This window comes from Trachemys scripta, chromosome 3 (assembly GCF_013100865.1).
Source record: "Trachemys scripta elegans isolate TJP31775 chromosome 3, CAS_Tse_1.0, whole genome shotgun sequence".
Classification (NCBI taxonomy): domain Eukaryota; kingdom Metazoa; phylum Chordata; order Testudines; family Emydidae; genus Trachemys; species Trachemys scripta.
In genome coordinates this window covers 156,731,686-156,749,663 of record NC_048300.1, presented here as the reverse complement: position 1 = coordinate 156,749,663, position 17,978 = coordinate 156,731,686, and the positions used below count along the sequence as shown (strand labels likewise).

The 17,978-nt window shown below is 45.7% G+C and overlaps 1 protein-coding gene across 1 annotated transcript in view; it reads left to right on the top strand.

The window, feature by feature from the left end:
* Positions 1 to 17,978, top strand: part of PRIM2 (DNA primase subunit 2) — a 276,288-nt gene that overhangs the window by 249,187 nt on the left and 9,123 nt on the right. Inside the window, exon 14 of the mRNA XM_034766895.1 lies at positions 7,663 to 7,731. Within this exon, the coding sequence (XP_034622786.1) occupies positions 7,663 to 7,731 (69 nt within the window). The remainder of the gene's footprint in view (positions 1 to 7,662; positions 7,732 to 17,978) is intronic.

The following is a 17,978-nucleotide window of genomic DNA, read 5'->3' as shown; positions in this document are numbered from 1 at the left end:
ATGGTCGGCAGCAGTCTCCTGCCCACTCCTGGACTTGGATGTGGAGTCAGAGCAGGCTTCCCAGGTTCAGGCAGCCTTGACTGAGGCTCCCATGGCAGGAGCGGCGGAGCTGACAGACCCACCCATTCCTGCCTCCTTGTCGTCTTCACCTGACGAGATGATAGCGGGGTCCTCTCACCCGGTTCCCCAGGATGATGCCAAAGGTCACTAGGAGCTCTTGAAGAGGGTCACCTTGAATTTGGGGCTGGAAGCCAAGGAGTTGGTAGAGCCCTCAGACTCCTTGTTTGATGTACTTAGTGCGGCAGCCCCAGCCAGGGTAGCACTGCTGGTGCACAAGGGAGTGGTGAGAATCACTAAGACCCTGTGGCAGACACCTTCCTCGCTGCCCCCCTCTCCAAGTGGGCAGAGCAGAAATACTATGTCCCCTCTAAGGGGTATGAGTATCTTTATACCCACCCCTGCCCCAAGCTCACTGGTTGTGTCGGCAGCCAATGAGCACAACAGACTGGGCCAGCCGGGATCGACGCCTAAGAACAAGGAAGACTAAGAGGCTCAATCTCTTTGGTATAAAAATTTATTCTACATCCAGCCTCCGTCTGAGAGTGGCCAACCCACAAGGCCTTCCTTGGCCATTATGATTTTAATATCTGGCAGTCAATGGCCAAGTTCTCAGATGTACTGCCAGAGGAACCCAGGAAGGAATTCCTGGTTAGCCTAGATGAGAGTAGGGTGGTAGCCAGGGCAGCCCTCCAAGCAGCCTCAGATGCAGCAGACTCTGCAGCCTGAACCATGGCCTCGGCAATTTCAATGAGGCGGGCGTCCTGGTTGCAGTCGTCGGGTCTTTCGACAGAGGTTCAACAGACCATCTAGGACCTCCCATTCGATGGTCTGGGACTTTTTTCGGAACAGACAGACCGTAAATTGCACAGCCTGAAAGACTCGAGCCTACTTTGTGCACCCTGGGCCTGTACATGCCGGGGCCGGCAAGGAAGCAGTTTAAGCCATAGCAGGCCTATAGGTTCAGGAGCCAACCTCGGTCAGAGCCTTTCCATAAGAAGGGCAAGGGCTATAAATGCCGGCAAGGCCATCAGCCGGCATTGTCTGCTCACTGGAGCTCCACCCATAACCAATCAGTGGTAAGCAGGCATTTTGAGGGTGTGCTTGAGGGCGACCTTTCATCCTGTGTCCTGGATCCTGCTCCCCTGTTACTTTCCAATTGCCTGTTCCCCTTCCTCCCTGCCTGGGCTTCTATAACATTGGGCTGGCGGGTTCTCAGCACAGTAGCAGGGGGATATACCCTCCAGTTTATTTCTCTCCACTCCTTCCATCCCTCCTCCCTGTCCCTCTTCAGGGACCCTTCTCACGAGCATCTGAGAGGGGCAAGGCTTTCTCCGGGTGGGAGCTGTGGAAGAAATCCCACTACATTTAAGGGGCAAGGGGTTTTACTCCCGCTATTTTTTGATCCCAAAGGCTAAATGGGGTCTATGGCCCATCCTCGACCTGCGGAACCTCAACAAGTATCTCAAGAAGTTGAAATTTTGCATAGTCTCCCTGGCCTCATCATTTATTCCCTGGATTCGGGAGACTGGTACACCGCCCTTGATTTGAGAGGTGTTTACTTTCACATATCGATATTCTATGCTCAGAAAGAGTTCCTACGTTTCATAGTTGGGACCACCCACTACCAATTTGTGGTGTTCCCATTTGGCCTGGCAACAGTGCCAAGAGTGGTTACGAATTGCATATCAATGGTGGTGGCCTACATCAGGCATCGGGGTATCCAGATTTACCTGTACCTCGACAACTGGCTCATCCAGAGCTGCTCTAGGGCCCAAGTCCAATGCAATGTCAAAATGCTGCACGCCACTTGTTGGGCCTGCAGATAAACAAACAAACGTCAACCTTAGTCCCAGTCCAATGGATAGAGTTTATTGGAGTGGTACTCAACTCTACACGAGCAAGAGCATTTCTGCCACAGGCCGGGTTCAGGGCAATGTCACATCTAATTGCCAGCATCACTGCACATCTGCTCATCATGGCCCAGGTCTGTCTCAGACTATTGGGTCACATGCCATACGAGGCTCAGACTGCGCCACCCTCAAATGTGCCTAGCGACAGTCTACTCCCTGGCCAGACATCACCTGGACAAGGTCATCACGGTCCCTCCAAAGGTACTTACCTCTCTGCAGTGGTGGACCGACCCGAGGTTGGTGCTGGAAGGAGTGCCGTTCGAGAGTCCACGACCCACAGACTCCCTATCATCGGATGGATCTGACCTCGGTTTGGGGGGCACATATCAGTACGCTGCGGACTCAAGGGACATGGTCTCGAGAGGAGCTCACATTACATATAAATGTCAGGGAGCTCAGGACCATCCGTCTAGCCTACAGTGTCTTCCTTCCTCAGCTGTCCGGTCGGGTAGTGCAGGTGTTGATGGACTTGCTATGTGTCTTAGTGGCCTCAACTTTCTATGTCCGCAGGCAGGGCGCGCACACTCTTTGGCTCTCTGCCAGGAGGCCCTCTGCCTGTGGGACTTTTGCATTCAGCATTCGATCCACCTAGAAGCCTCACATCTCCTCGGCGTCTGGAACACGCTGGCAGATCTCCTCAGCAGGTCCTTTTTCCATGGTCGCTTCATTCAGTGGTCATCAAGGCGCTCTTGATGGGGTCAAGTGGGGGTCTCCCCAAGTGGACCTATTCGCCCCCAGACAGAACAGAAGGTGTCATCAGTTCTGTTCTCTCCAGCGCCTCAACAGAGGTTCCCTTTCCGATTATTTTCTCCTGTCATGGTCGGGAGACCTGATATATGCCTTCCCGGCGATTCCGCTTATCAGCAAAGTCCTCTCAAAAATCAAAAGGGACAAGGTGCAAGTCATTATGATCACCCTGGCATGGCCTTGCCAGCACTGGTTTGGCATGCTAATGGAACTGGCCGTGGCAGCCCCATGGCCACTGCCCAGCCCCCCCCAAACCTACTCTTGCCGAATCACGGTCAGTTCCTGCACACAAACCTTACCTCTCTCCACCTCATGGCTTGGATGCTGCACGGCATGTAAAGAACCCAGAGGAACAGGCCTGCTCTAGTCAGGTACAGCAGGTTCTCTTGGAAAGCAGAAAGCCCTCCACCAGAGCGACTTACCTGGCAAAATGGAAGCGCTTCTCCTGCTGGGTGTCGGAACGCAACATCTCCCTGACCCAGTCATCTCTGCAGTCCATCTTGGATTACCTGCTTCACTTAAAGCACCTTAAAGCACTTAAAGCACCTTCTCTTCGATCAAGGTGCACTTGGGAGCCATATCGGCCTTCTACTCTCGCATCCAGGGTAAATCTGTATTCTCGCATGAGATGTTGATCAGGTTCCTGAAGGGCCTTGAGCGTCTCTTACCGCCGATCCGGGACCTAGTACCCCAGTGGGACCTCAACCTAGTCCTCTCCAGGCTCACAGAGCCCCCCCCCCCTTTGAGCCCATGGCTTCTTGCTCCCTTCCCCATCTATCGTGGAAGGTTGCTTTTCTTGTAGTGATTACATTGGAGCCTCACTTCCAACCCACCATATACAGTATTCTACAAGGACAAGGTCCAGCTATGGCCCCATCCGGCTTTCCTGCCAAAAGTGGTATCAAAGTTCCATGTAAACCAGGATATCTTCCTAACGGTGTTCTGTCCAAAGCAGTGGTGGGCAACCTGCAGCCCATCAGGGTAATCTGCTGGCAGGCTACGAGACAGTTTGTTTACACTGACCATCTGCAGGCATGGCCGCTCGCAGCTCCCAGTGGCTGTGGTTCTCCATTCCCAGCCAATGGGAGCTGCGGGCGGCCGTGCCTGCAGATGGTTGATGTAAACAAACTGTTTCACAGCCCATCAGTGGATTACCCTGACGGGCTGCAGGTTGCCCACCACAGGTCCAAAGCCTCACTCGACCAATTAGGAGAGGTGGTTGCACACTCTGGATGTCCAGCACGCCCTGACGTTCTACCTGGAGCACACCAAACCCTTCTCGGATCCAGCTCTTTAGTGCTACAGTTGACAGGATGAAAGGTCTTCTGGTGTCCACTCAAAAGATTTTGAATGGGATCACCCCTGCATCGGTACTTGTTATGAGCTGGTGCAGGCTGTGCCTCCACTGATAGTGAAGACTCACTCGACTTTGGCTGCCTTCTTAGCACATGTCCCTATCCAGGATACCTGCAGGGCCGCAACGTGGTCTTTAGTACACATATTCATGACACATTGCACCATCACCCAGTAAGCCAGAGATGATGCTGGATTTGGCAGAGCTGTGTTGCAATAAACACATCCATGAACTCCTACCCACCTCCTGTGGTACTGCTTGGGAGTCACCTACAATGGAATGGATGTGAGCAAGCACTCAAAGAAGAAAAGAACTCAAAGTTACTTTTCTGTAACTGGTGTTCTTCGAGATGTGTTGCTCGTGTCCATTTTGTGACCCACCCTCCTTCCCCACTGTTGGCATTTCCGGCAAGAAGAAATTGAGGGTAGGGGGAGCCGGCGGCACCCCTTATATTGATGCATATGTGCGCCACTCCAGAGGGCACCAGAGCCGGTCCCCTACAGATACCACTGAGGGAAAAACTTCCGGCACCGTTACATGTGGTGAGCACACACGCCTACAATGGAATGAACATAAGCAACGCATCTCGAAGAACACCAATTACAAAAAGGTAACTGTCTTTTTCTGAGATGAACAGATTAGATTTAAAAAGAACAGGAGTACTTGTGGCACTTTAGAGACTAACAAATTTATTAGAGCATAAGCTTTCGTGGACTACAGCCCACTTCTTCGGATGCATATAGAGTGGAACAAATATTGAGGAGATATATATATACACACATACAGAGAGCATGAACAGGTGGGAGTTGTCTTACCAACTCTGAGATGCCAATTAAGTAAGAGAAAAAAACTTTTGAAGTGATAATCAAGATAGCCCAGTACAGACAGTTTGATAAGAAGTGTGAGAATACTTACAAGGGGAGATAGATTCAATGTTTGTAATGGCTCAGCCATTCCCAGTCCTTATTCAATCCCGAGTTGATGGAATCTAGTTTGCATATCAGATTATCTAAGATTAGACTTAGATATTTCTTCTTTACTAATTACTTCATTAGAGATTAAAAAGCATGATGGGCTATAAGAGAAAATTCAGATAAATACATTTATTTACATGTCTAACAAAATTATGAGCTAAATAAATACAGCATAAAATGTTAAAATAAGTACTAACCCATGTTTTCAAGAGTAATTACCAAAATATATTTCAGAAATAACACTCCAACAATAGCTAAACGATTTTAAATGTAAAAGCTACTAAACACTCCGTCATTACATGAATACTTATTTCTTTACATAGATTTCAGTGCTAGGAAATATTCTTATCAAGATTGCTCCATCTATATCCTATCATAATCAGCACTTGGAGCTGTTAACTTCCAATTTTTAGGTTATAACAACTCAGAGCAGATTTCAGCCCAAGCGTGGCTTTAGAGGCAGTGTAACCTAGTGGATGAATCACTGGACTGAGACTCAAAAACCCACCTTCAGTTCCAGGGTCTGCCACTGACTGACTAGCTGTGTGGCCTTCAGCAGGTCACTTTACTTCTGTGTTCCAGTTTCCTCATCTGTAAAATGAAGATAATGATACTGACCTCCTTTGTTAAAGCTCTTGAGTTCTAAGGATGAAACATGGAATATAAGAAGCGTACATGATTATTGATACAAATATTTATCTGTTGAGAACCCCCACTAAAATATCCATTTTATGCTTTCCATCCTTGTTTGTCATGAAGTGGGTATTTTGTCATCCAAATATTCCATGTCACCGTCTAGAGCACAGATTGTATGTTCAAAACAGAAAAACCCAAAGGTCCCCTCAACCTAATTAAATGACGCCTATACAGATTTTAGGGATAGTGTTTTATGTTCATCGTAACTTTTAACAACTAGCACTAAATATACCATGGATACTTTTGACTCCCTTAAGTTTTTAGTTCAGAGGTACAAGCAGAATTTTTTGGATGCTGTTTTTAATTTTAAAATTAGGTATGGACACTAATACAATGGTTAACCGTGATAGCCTTTTACTTTCATGTTTTAGATATAATAGGGGAAAAATAAGATAAATTGTATTTGAACTATTTTGGACAATGTTTCTTCTTTGTTTTTCACTTTTTTAAAATTTATTTTTTATTGTATTGTATTGTATTGTATTGTATTGTATTGTATTGTATTTATAATCTATTTCCTGCAAGACTAATTCAAAAAGTGGACAGGTCGGATACATAGATAGTCCCTGATTTCAGGCCCTATTGATTAGCTATCTTGGGCCTTCGTCTTTTTACACCGGATTTAAAAGAAAGTGACAGGAAGCTTAGAAATTTAATCAGTTGGGCTGTAACAGAGAAACAATGCAGTTATGCACTTTCTTGGCAGTGTGTAGTTATTTGAACTATTCTGCAAATGTAATTTATTTGTATATTGGTCAATAACGATAACTCAGCATCCAATAATGAGGGCAGCAGAGATTGAAGCCTGAATTTACTGCAGTGACATAGAAAGGTTAACCATTGAAAAAAGGTCTAGAAATTAACATTTTTTCAAGAATTCTTTTTCCCTCTACTGAGGTTATCTCTTAATTCCAGCAGCTTTCTCTGTTTGATAAGCAGAGAGAGTACACATGTTGATTATTTAAGGGAAGGAGATGGTTATGCAGCTTTAAAAATTTCAACTGATATTGCATTCTGCTGATAAGAATGCAGCACAGAAGAGATTACATGAGGTAGAACTGGGAAGCAAATTGTATTTACAAAAGATAGGATGATGCTCCTAATAGGTGTTCAAAACAGACTCTTCACTCCCATATTCTGCTGAGCTTTACTAGAAATAACTTCATTTCAAAAAGGGACAAATATGATTGAAGGTAAAAGCATTCCCCTCTTACAAATACTTTTCTAAAGGGTTTACATTAAATTTTCTTGATGGGAGCATAGCAGTATTTGATGTTGTGTCTGTATGAAGTGGTAATGTGGAAAATAAAAATATAAAAAGTGTACTTGATTGCCTCATGCTTCAACCACTTGAATTACTAGATCTATATCTGCAATTATGTCAGAATTGTTACAATATGATATTAATATACCTATCTCATAGAACTGGAAGGGACCTTGAAAGATCATCGAGTCCAGCCCCCTGCCTTCACTAGTAGGACCAAGTACTGATTTTGCCCCAGATCCCTAAATGGCCCCCTGAAGGATTGAACTCACAACCCTGGGTTTAGCAGACTGATGCTCAAACCACTGAGCTATCCCATCCCCTGACAAAAACATTCTGATAATAACTGTCAGAAATATAATATGAGGATATATTTTCATCTTATTCCTGCTCTTAAATTTATTGAAATCACCAGAACATCTGTGGTTGTTTTGTTTTTAATGCTACTAATGTATATTTAAGCAACCAGGGTCTGATGGAACACAGCCAGAGTTATTACAGTACACAGGTGACAGAGGTGTCATGTGCAATGTACTTTCTTGAATTATATGCCTGTCTGTTGTGAGGTATCTTATAAAGGTCAATGATAAAACACCAGTGTCAAATTCTTCAGTTCTGAATGAATGCTACTTCTAATTACTCTCCTTTTTTCTACAGATTTTGGAGTTAGTGAAAGGTATGCATTACCAGCTGGCCTGTCAGAAATACTTCCAGTTGACACAGGATGTAAGTACATATTTAATTTTTATTGTACAATAATCAGGGTGCCTTTGTCTCTAGAAAGGGCCATGGAAATCATGCATGAAGCTCCAGAGGCTCTTTACAGTTATCACATCCATCATTGGTTGTCAAATCTTGTTAATTTTAATGAGTTAATTAGTATAAGCCTTTTTGCTATCTATTTAAGCATGATTTTTGTATAAAATATTTTATACACATACATATTACTTACGTAATATAGATATATAAAAATAGAAAAGAACGACAAGATGTAGTGTAGCAAAACAAAGATGGTGGGGGGTTGAGGGATAGCTCAGTGGTTTGAGCATTGGCCTGCTAAACCCAGCGTTGTGAGTTCAGTCGTTAAGGAGGCCACTTAGGGATCTGAGGCAAAATCAGTACTTGGTCCTGCTAGTGAAGGCAGGGGGCTGGACTCAATGATCTTTCAGGGTCCCTTCCAGTTCTATGAGATAGGTATATCTCCATATATTTAAAAGGGTTGTTTCTGAAAAGTCAGCATTTTTGAACATTATCACAAGCACTAAAGTTGTCAGTTCTCCTTTTTTTAAAGAAAAAAGCCTAATGAAATTTGTAGTGGATGCAACTAAAACTCTAACCACCAGTGAAAACTCATTTTAGCCTTTTGTTTTTTAAGATATTTCATCACATATAAACATATTTGGTATCTTTAATTTATGGTGACTAATCATTTGACGACTTCCTACCTAATTTTCTTTCTCAGCTTGGTGAGTTTTTAATCATTTTTTTAAGTATGTGGTTAGTTTTGACTTAAGACAAATTGAAAACATTGACGATGAGAGAATTTTCTCTTTGCTTAGTTCATCTCCTATAATTACTGAATTTTATTATAAAGAATATGAAAAAAAAATTAAAAAATGCAAACTGTCTATGGACCTATCTCTCTTCCCCTCTGAGCCTCCTGGGGTCCCACAGGAGGTCACAAAATGGCTACAGTTTTCCCTAGGGAGACAGTAGACTCCTTTCAGTCTCCCTAGTAATGTGCGCTCTCTCTCTCACAGGGTCCCACTCCTCTTCTTTCAAGGGTTTGGCCCAGGGTATAATGAAGGATATTGCTCACAATTAGCTGTTGAAAGGGCAGCACAAAGACTTAAAATCTCTTGTGAGAGAATCTCCCCTCTAGATCTTCTATTGAAAAGGAGGAATTTCTAAAATTGGGGCTTTGAGCGAGATACTTCAGACTCTCAACTAAGCTTTCCAGAATTATTAATGAATGGGGGGGGGTCTAATTTCACAGGTGCTTATGTTTTTAGAAAATGAAACACACATACAAAATTGCACCCTGAAAAGTTGAAGAAAAGTAATTCTTAGTTTGAAGGTGTAATTAAGGTAATTCCTAGTTTGAAGTAATTCCTAGTTTGAAGATTAATTAAGGTGGAATGGGAATTCTATATGAAGATCTACTAATACCTAAGGGCTTAAGTCTTCATTAATGTGGCTAAGGTTAAGCTTGTTGCAATCTCCTTAGTAAAGGGCAGCTGAGAGAGTATTCCCACAAACACACACAGAGGAGGAGAATAACATGATCCCTCAGGCTAAACTTGGATACAGCAGCCTCAGCCCTGAGGCTGTAGTCTCATTGTGCAGATTTATGCTCAATTTGGAGGCCCTTATCAGCGTGAAAAACAAGTAAACAAAAACATACATAAAATCTACTTTAAACATGAAGTGTTTTCAGATCTGATGCTTCACCTGACTCTGATTTGCTGTACATTCAAAAATTCCAAAGCCTTGCACCAGGAACAATTATGGCTCCACTTGAAGAAACACGAATTGCCAGCTAACATCTAATATCCTTCCAAATACTGTTGGTAATCTCTTTGGAGAGCACAGAGACACAGCAGTTACTGAGGCTTTAGACAAGGGAATAAGTCCCTTCCTCCTTCCAGTGAGAGAATTTTCAGCAGGTGTTCGCTTTTAAGCTACTGCTGCTCCAGAGTAGAGATTATACATTTAGAGGAGACCTCGCTGCATTTCCTGAGAGTTCGACGATCAAGGCTGGAGTTCTTTGGAAAACAATCCAGCTCTAAAAGCTTCTTTTTACTTGACTTTCTCGAGTTTTCTATGGCATATGTTATGCAGAAGGTCAAACTAGATGATCACAGTGTTTCCTTCTGATCTTAGTATCTGTGAAAGTCTGGGCTGATCCCCTTCCCCACCCCCATCCTCCCCACCCCCGGCATGTTTCAGAGTGGAAATCAACCACCTCAGAAAATGGGTGTTTCAGTATAACTCACGTGTAGTCCCAGGACAAGTTACAAATTCACCAACACATCAACAAGACTGTTGTACCGATGAAAGTACAGTAGCCCATCTCCTATTGTTTCATGTTCTCTGTGTATATATATATCTTCCTACTGTATTTTCCACTGCATGCATCCAATGAAGTGGGTTTTAGCCCACAAAAGCTTATGCTCAAATAAATTAGTCTCTAAGGTGCCACAAGTACTCCTGTACTTTTTGCGGATACAGACTAACACGGCTGCTACTCTGAAACCTGTGATGATGGAGAGGCTCCCTTTGGCCCACTTCAGGAGCCAAGTCAGGAGAATCCCCCATGTACCATGGTCTCTGGCTGTATCTAGCACTCCTTTGACTTCAGCTCAGCACTCCCCTTGAAAGGGAAAGGCTCTAGAAACCTACTCTAAAAGTCCCAAGAAGTGTAGCTCTGACTCCTCTAATAGAAATCCACTTTGAAAAGACCTCACTATCCAAGTAGGTCAATAGCCTTGGAAGCTTCAACCTCAAGGCTCATTACTGTAGAGTCTAAGGGCTCCTCCAGTACTGACGGAGATGGGAAAGCCCATGGCTCTAAGAAAAAGCATGGCTCCACAAAGACTTCAGTACCCTCTGGAAGAAATGAATAGAACAAACACAAAAGAGCAGCACCATTTGACATAGCTCCTCTTCTGGTATCTCCCCTAATGAGCTCTTCAGTACCACATAAGACTAAGCCTCTTTCTATGTCAGCACCTACTTTGGAAAGCTCAAAATCCTCAGTACTGTCCAGTAGGAACAAGCAGACTGTCCCATCAGTACCGCAGCTTTACTCAGTGCCGCAAGGCCATAGGTACCCGAAGGATTAATCTGTGACTGCTGAACCAAAGTCTCCACGGCTTGCAAGTACCGAATGCCTCTTGGCACCAAGAAAGAAGCACTTGGTCTCTGTATCCCCAAACATCACTGGTACTGCTTGATTCACCCTTTTGGCTGGAGTTCCTCCATTAGAGGAGGAAGAGAATGATCGATATCTGTCCAGGGTTCTCTGACTTATCCATACAAGAACCCTTTTCCTTGAAGAGACAGGGAGGACTTCAGAGGAACACATTATGCTTGATAGAAACAACCTTGGATACCACACCCTCCTCCATATGGTTCTCAATGTCCATATTGGAATCCCTGGACAAAACTGTCGGTAACTGTAATGATAGATGTACCCCTGTTGGTGTGAGTGGCATACCTCAGTTCTCATACAGCAGGGGGCAAATGATCACCTCAAGAAACTAGTCTTCGCAAGAACCTATTGGAGCTGAGGGCAATCAGAAATGCCTGCCTTCATTTTCTGCCTCTCGTCAGGGACAAGTCTATCAGAATAATGACAGACAATGTGACTTGCATGTTTTATATTAATCATCAGGGAGGCATGAGATTCCTCTTTGTGTGCCAAAGCAATAAAGTTATGAAACTGATGCATAAAACATCACATGTGAATTTCAGCAATTTCTCTTCCTGGCATGCAAAATGTCACAGCTAATATTCTCAAAAGATATTTTTCTCAAAGCTACAAATGGGAGTTGAACTCCCAGATTCTCGATGGCATAATTCAGATTTGGGGCTTTCCAGAACTGGACTGCTTCAGCACAGCCACAAACAAAAAGTATAATCTGTTATGTTCAAGATGGGATCTAGGTTCAATTAGTTGGGGGATGCCTTCCTCCTACCTTGAATGAAGAAGCTGTTCTACGCATTTCCCCCAATACCTCTCATACTCAGGGTGGTGAACAAAATCAGACAGGACAAGATCCAGAGTATCCTAATAGTCCCGACATGGTTGAGACAAGCATGGTTTCCTTATCTGTTTCACTTGTCTTGCTAGACAGAGAAATATATCTTCCCATCACTCCTCAACTTCTCTCCCAGGGTGGTGGTTGATTGATGCATCCCAATCTAGGAATGCTCTGTCTTGAGGCATGGCTCTTCGATGGTTCATGGGGTTAGTGTCAGCCTGTTCTGTAGAAATACAACGGATATTACTAAATAGCTTGAAAGAGTCTACTGGAAATACCTTCAGAAGTGGAGAAGATTTGGTCACTGGTGTGAACTCCAGGAAATTGTTCTTGAATCTTCCTTGCTTCATGTGTTCTAGATTACCTGTTGCAATTAAACAAAACAGGATTGTCAAACAGTTCCCTCGAGGTTCATTTGGTTGCTATAAGAACCTTTCATTCCACAATTGAGGGTTTGCTCATCCTACAACTTTAAGTTTCATTAAAGGTCAAGGGGACCTTTTCCTGCATAAAGACCCCACTCCAGTTTGAGATTTCAGTTTAGTTCTCAAATGTCTCATGAAACCTCCTTTTGAACCAATGGCGACATGCTCATTACTGAACTTGTCTATGAACACAGCCTTCTTGGTAGCCATTACATCTTCCCGAAGAGTCAGAGAAAGTGAGGCCTTAATGTCAAACCCTCCCTACAGTATTCTACAAGGACTGGGTTTCCTTACATCCACAACTCAAGTTCCTGCCTAAGATGTGGTCTGAGTTGAATCTGAATCAGATTTATTTACCTGTTTTCTTTCTGAAACCACATAATTCTAACCTGGGGACTTCTTTCCATACTCTAGATGCCAGAAGGGCATTAGCCTGGATAGAACTAAAGCATTTCAAAAGCCTCCTAGACTGTTTTGTTTTGACTGTACACAGATTTAAGGGATCTGCTATTTCTACGCAATGGCTGTCAATTACTGGGAGTCATTGTATGTTATAGTGCTGTCCACATCAGTGGCTTTACTTAAAAATGTCCTAGCATCTGAGATCTGCAGAGCCACTCGTGGTCCTCAGTATTTACCTTCTCCAGGCACTATTCTCTGGTCAGTGTTTCTTGATCTGATGTGGCAGTTATCAGTGTAGTGCTTTCTTCACTTCTGGACTTGATTCTGAAGCTTCCTCCTCCCTACAGGGATACTGCTCGGGAGTCACCTGAATTGGAGCACCTACAAGAACGCTACTCAAAGATGAGAGAGACTTACTCACCTTGTACAGTAATTGTAATTCTTCTAAATATGTGTCCTTAGGTGTGCTCCACTATCCACCTCCTTTACCTCTGCTTTGGGGTTTCCTTGTGGGATTCAGAAATGGAGAAGGAACTGAGGGCAGTTCACTCATGCAGCCTGATCTAGCTTAGGTGTAGGGTGCATGCACAGGTCAAACAGACACTACTAATGAAAATCTCCAGTTGTAGGTGTGGGGGGCTTATGCACACCTGAAGTTGAGCATCCATAGGGGGACATATCTCAAGGGACTAGTTATTGCACAGGATGAGTAATATCTTTTTCTGGAGAGTTCTTCCTGAGAGGCAGTCCTAATCCAGAGCAAAGATCTAGTCTGCCCCCAATGCCATGCAGATGAGGAACGCTTGTAACATTTTCCAGGGATACTCAGGGTTGTGAGGCACCTTGCTATTCCCTGCCATTAACATGAGGAAACATTGTCTGTGCCTGCCCGGAGTCTACTCCCTGACATCACCAGACACAGGCAACACAAGCACTCCCCTCCCAGCCTATGCAGGCTCTGCTGTCCCTCTGCAGGTAAGCGATAGGCACACTCCAACTCCCAGCACTCTGAAGTTCCAGCCCCTGTTCCACTAGACACTCCCTGTAGCCAGAGTCTTTCCCCGTTGCCTCCCCATTGCCAGAGCCTTTCACAGCCGCACTTAGCTGCACACTGCATTGAGTATGGACGCAGCCTGCCTTTCACTGCAGCATGTAGATACATGTGTCCTAGACACAGCCTCGGGTGTAGACAAGACCTAAGATTTGTTTATAGCGAAAACAAGTCAAAGTTAGTTTAACAAAGAACAGGGACTTGAGAAGAACAAGTGGTTATATATAAAATAAAATCATAACATGCTCTTTAGAGCCAACTTAACTAACGAGACATTCTCCTGTCTAATAAAAGTTAGCTTTTCTCCCAAAGTTAAACAGACAGACTAGGTGTGATCCTCCATTCATAAGACAAGCCAGTTGGCAGCTTGTCCTCTGCATGAAGATACTTGCATGTGCCTTTGCACCCCAAATGTAGTTCCAAACATCCATTGGATTCACTTGTAAACAGAATCCCCCTTACTGCTTCTTTACTCCTGTATAGACTCTCCCCTGGAGACTTTCCAATCACTTGATTAGCATTTTGCTTAGATTGTAAATTGGCATTTATTGTGCAGTGTACAATACTCAATTTACTTATAGTCGGACAGATAGATAAGGGTCTCTTGCCTGAAAGAAACTTCTTTATCATCTTCTGGTGACCCCCAACTCACAGATCTTTAAGAGCATAATTTTTAGTATATATGCATAACTCCTTAAACATTATCCGTACGTACATTTTTCAGTAGTTGTGATGATCTGTGTGACACAAAAGCTTTCAGTAGGGACCTTATGTGACATTCTTTGATGAACATTTATGGTAGAGACCAGACTCGGGATCCCTGCAACCCTATGCACCCTTGTGCCCTTTGCCAGTGGGTTCCAAGAAGTCCCTAGGTCATAATGCCCCACTGCGAAGCCTGACTGACATGTATGTCTTCTTATTCCATGTATGAAGTCACCAGATTTTATTGCTGTTCTAGTCATCAGCATCAGGAAAGAAACTGATTTCGGTAGTTACATGGGTTTAATGTTTTAGTCTACTGGGATATAAAGCCCATGCGGGTGGCTTAATTTTTTGTTAATTAGATAATTTTGTTTTGTAACATTAATGGATTAAATTCTTATTGCACTGCTAAAAGAATGGCTTAATGAGTCCTGAATTGGCTGTTCACCAAGTTGTTACTTTGAAATATCTTTTCCTCTTTAATGGCCAATGAAAAGGGATTAAATGACTTAATTCTATAAAGTTCCAAGCACTGCTAGACAATACTAATACTTCATAATCCTGTAGTGGTATGAATTTTGTAAAGTGTGTTAGGGCTCGATTTAGATTATCTGACATCTCACTGATCAGTAACCAAGCTAAAATGGTGTTTGTTAGACGAGACAAGACAGCACAGCACAGAAAGGAAAAGGTTAATACATTGCCAATCTGGAGAACAGGCTTGCAAGCGTCCCTGTGTTCCAAGTTTCTCTTTCTCTCAAAGCTAAGCTTTTAAACCCTGCTTGTTAACACTATTTTACTTTCCCGTGACATTTTGTGGTTGATTACATACTTACATTATCCAATCATACATTAATGTCACACCCCTGGCTTTATCTTAGTGTCTGCACCTATAATATAGAAAGTTTACCAGGGAGGTAATTATTTAAATGGATATATTGGCTGTCTGTCACCTTAGATCTCTTCAATTCTTTTGTGGTCTGTGATAAATTAGTGCATGTCTACATATGTCTATATTAGTCTGCAGATTCCATTCTGTTTTGTGAATGCCATTTTCATTGTAAATTGTACTGCACCTTTACTTTTCCTTTTTTAACTTCAGTAATGGACTAGAACAGCAGTTCTCAACTGGGGGTCTGCGGCTCCCCCAGGGGTCTACGAGCCCTTTCAAGGGGGCCGCAGGGCTGAAGCCCCGATCCCTGGCATTCCAGTGGGGCTGAAGCCCCCAATTCCTGGCACCACCCACAGGGCTGAAGCCTGGAGCCCTGAACCTTGGTGCTCCCTGTGGGGCAGAAGCCCTGAGCCCATGGGAAGAGTTGGGGACATGGAGGGCATTGCCCACCCCAAACTGCAACACAAGTTCATGGCAGTCCGGGGAAAGCTCCACACCTCTCTGTTCCCCACCCTCAGCCAGGTCGGAGGCAGGAAGCCAGAGCCAAACAGTGCGGGGCAGCTGCTGCTCTGGCTGGTGCCGTGGAGCAGGCAGCGGCAGCGTTCCCTCCACTCCTGCTGGTGCCCCAGGTTGAAGCTGTTCCTCAGCTCCCAGCCCCTTTGTTCCCACAGAGGCAGCCAGTAAGAGCCCCCTGGGTGGGAAGACCCGGCTCCATGGCTGGCAGACCCCTCCGGGAACAGGGACTGCAGGGGAGTCCTCCCAGCACACAGCTCCTAATACCTCTCTCCCTGCACCCTGAGCTACCCCCTGCCTGCATGCTGCCCCAGCTACCCACCTCCCTGCTCCTACAGCCACCCCGTGTGCACACAACTCCAGCTACCCCCTCCCTGTACTCTGAGCTACCCCTCCCTGCCTGCACACAACCCCAGCTATCCACCTCCCTGCACCCTGAGCTACCCCTTCCCTGCACATAGCCCCTAACCACCTTTCTCCCTGCACCCACAGCCACTCCCAGTGTGCACACAGCCCCAGCTACTCCCTCCTTGCACCTTGAGCTACCCCCTGTCTGCACACAGCCTCTAGCTACCCCCTCCTTGCACCCTAACCTGTTTTCAAACTTTTTGAGCTAAGCCCCCCACATCTGAGTTATAATTCTTGATTGCAGGCCACACCACACACCCCCAGTCCAGACAAACTGGGTGACCTGCTGAGGTGAGGCAGGAGGTGGAGGTGGCACTTCCTCCCTGGACCCCACCATGTGGAGGTGGCTCGAGCCCCACTCGTCCCTGCCTCCCACCCCCAATAGAAGTCAAACTATACCTATGTCCAAGGCCCCTGCCCCAAAACCCCTCCCCCGCCCCCCACTGGGCCTTAGAGTTTTTATAGCATGTCGAGGGGGGCCTCAGAGAGAAAAAGATTGAGAACCCCTGAACTAGAATATCTAAGAGGTGCTAGAAGAGACTGTGCGCCCTACGGAAGGACCATAGAACAATGACGTGGCTGCTACATAGAGGAAACAGCTTTCCTAGTATAGACTTAAGATGGGCTGTAACCAAGCAAGAAATCCCCTGACAAGGGACTGGAAGCCACTCAGGGTGTCATCTGACATGGAGATCTGGAATTTTATTAAAAAGGTCAAGTTCTGCTCTTAGCAGGGACTCTCACTGACCAGAACAAAAAGGCAAGAATGGGCAGGAGGGTGCTGAGACACCAAAAGGACTGACCAAAACCCAATGGGCTCTCAAAGTGGTGAGGACACTGAAGGAAGGGTTTTACATGCAGGTTTTGTGTAATTTTTCTGTAGATCTGTAAATCTCATGTGATCGGTTTAGAAATTCCTGTGTTACTTGCTTGCTGACGGAGGTGACAGGAAGAGCAGCAGCATCTGGAGCTGGGGGAGGTACCTGAGCTGCAGGGGGGCAGTTGGACAACCAGCTGAGCCAGATGACTCCTCCCGACCAGGGATGGCCCTCCTCCCCCATTGCTCCACTGCAATGTGCAGCCGCTGCTGCTCCTGTTTCTCACCCCCCACCCCGGGCCCCTGGCCACTCTTGACTGAGAGCATCCTCCTGTCTGCTGTGGTGGGGGGGCAGGGGCTGATGTCGGGGTGTCCCCCTCCGCCCTGCCTATGTACCTAGTCTCTACTAAGCTGAGCTGACTGGACAGGGCCAATCTGTGTGTGCTGCTGCCTCTCTGGGTCTGACGGCAACTGCTTGTGTCTGAACACGCCTTCAGATGCCTGACCCTGAGTGCTTTTTTAAAGCTCACTCAGGCACACACACAGTCCCCTTCACACAGTCCCTGCAACACCCACTGCAGGGCTCTCTGCATCCGGGTCACTTTCCCCACCTAGGCTGTGCTGTGAGGCGAGCATCAGGAGCTGCTGCTCTCCTGCCCTCTCCTTACACAGCCCAGGCAGGGAAAGTGACCTGGATGCAGGAGGGAGCAGGTATTGGGGTGCAGGAAGGGGTTGGGGGTTTGGGTGAAGGGGGCATGCACAGTGCAGGGGTTAGGGGCGCAGGAGGGGAGTGCAGGGGTTGGGGCGAAGGGGGCACAGAAAGGAGCAGGGGTTGGGATGAAGGGGGCACAATACAGGGGTTAGGGGCACAGGAGGGGAGTGCAGGAGGTAGGAGTGAAGGGGGCATGCACAGTGCAGGGGTTGGGGGCATGCACCCTTCACTCCTACCTCCTGCACTCCCCTCCTGTGCCCCTAACCCCTGTATTGTGCCCCC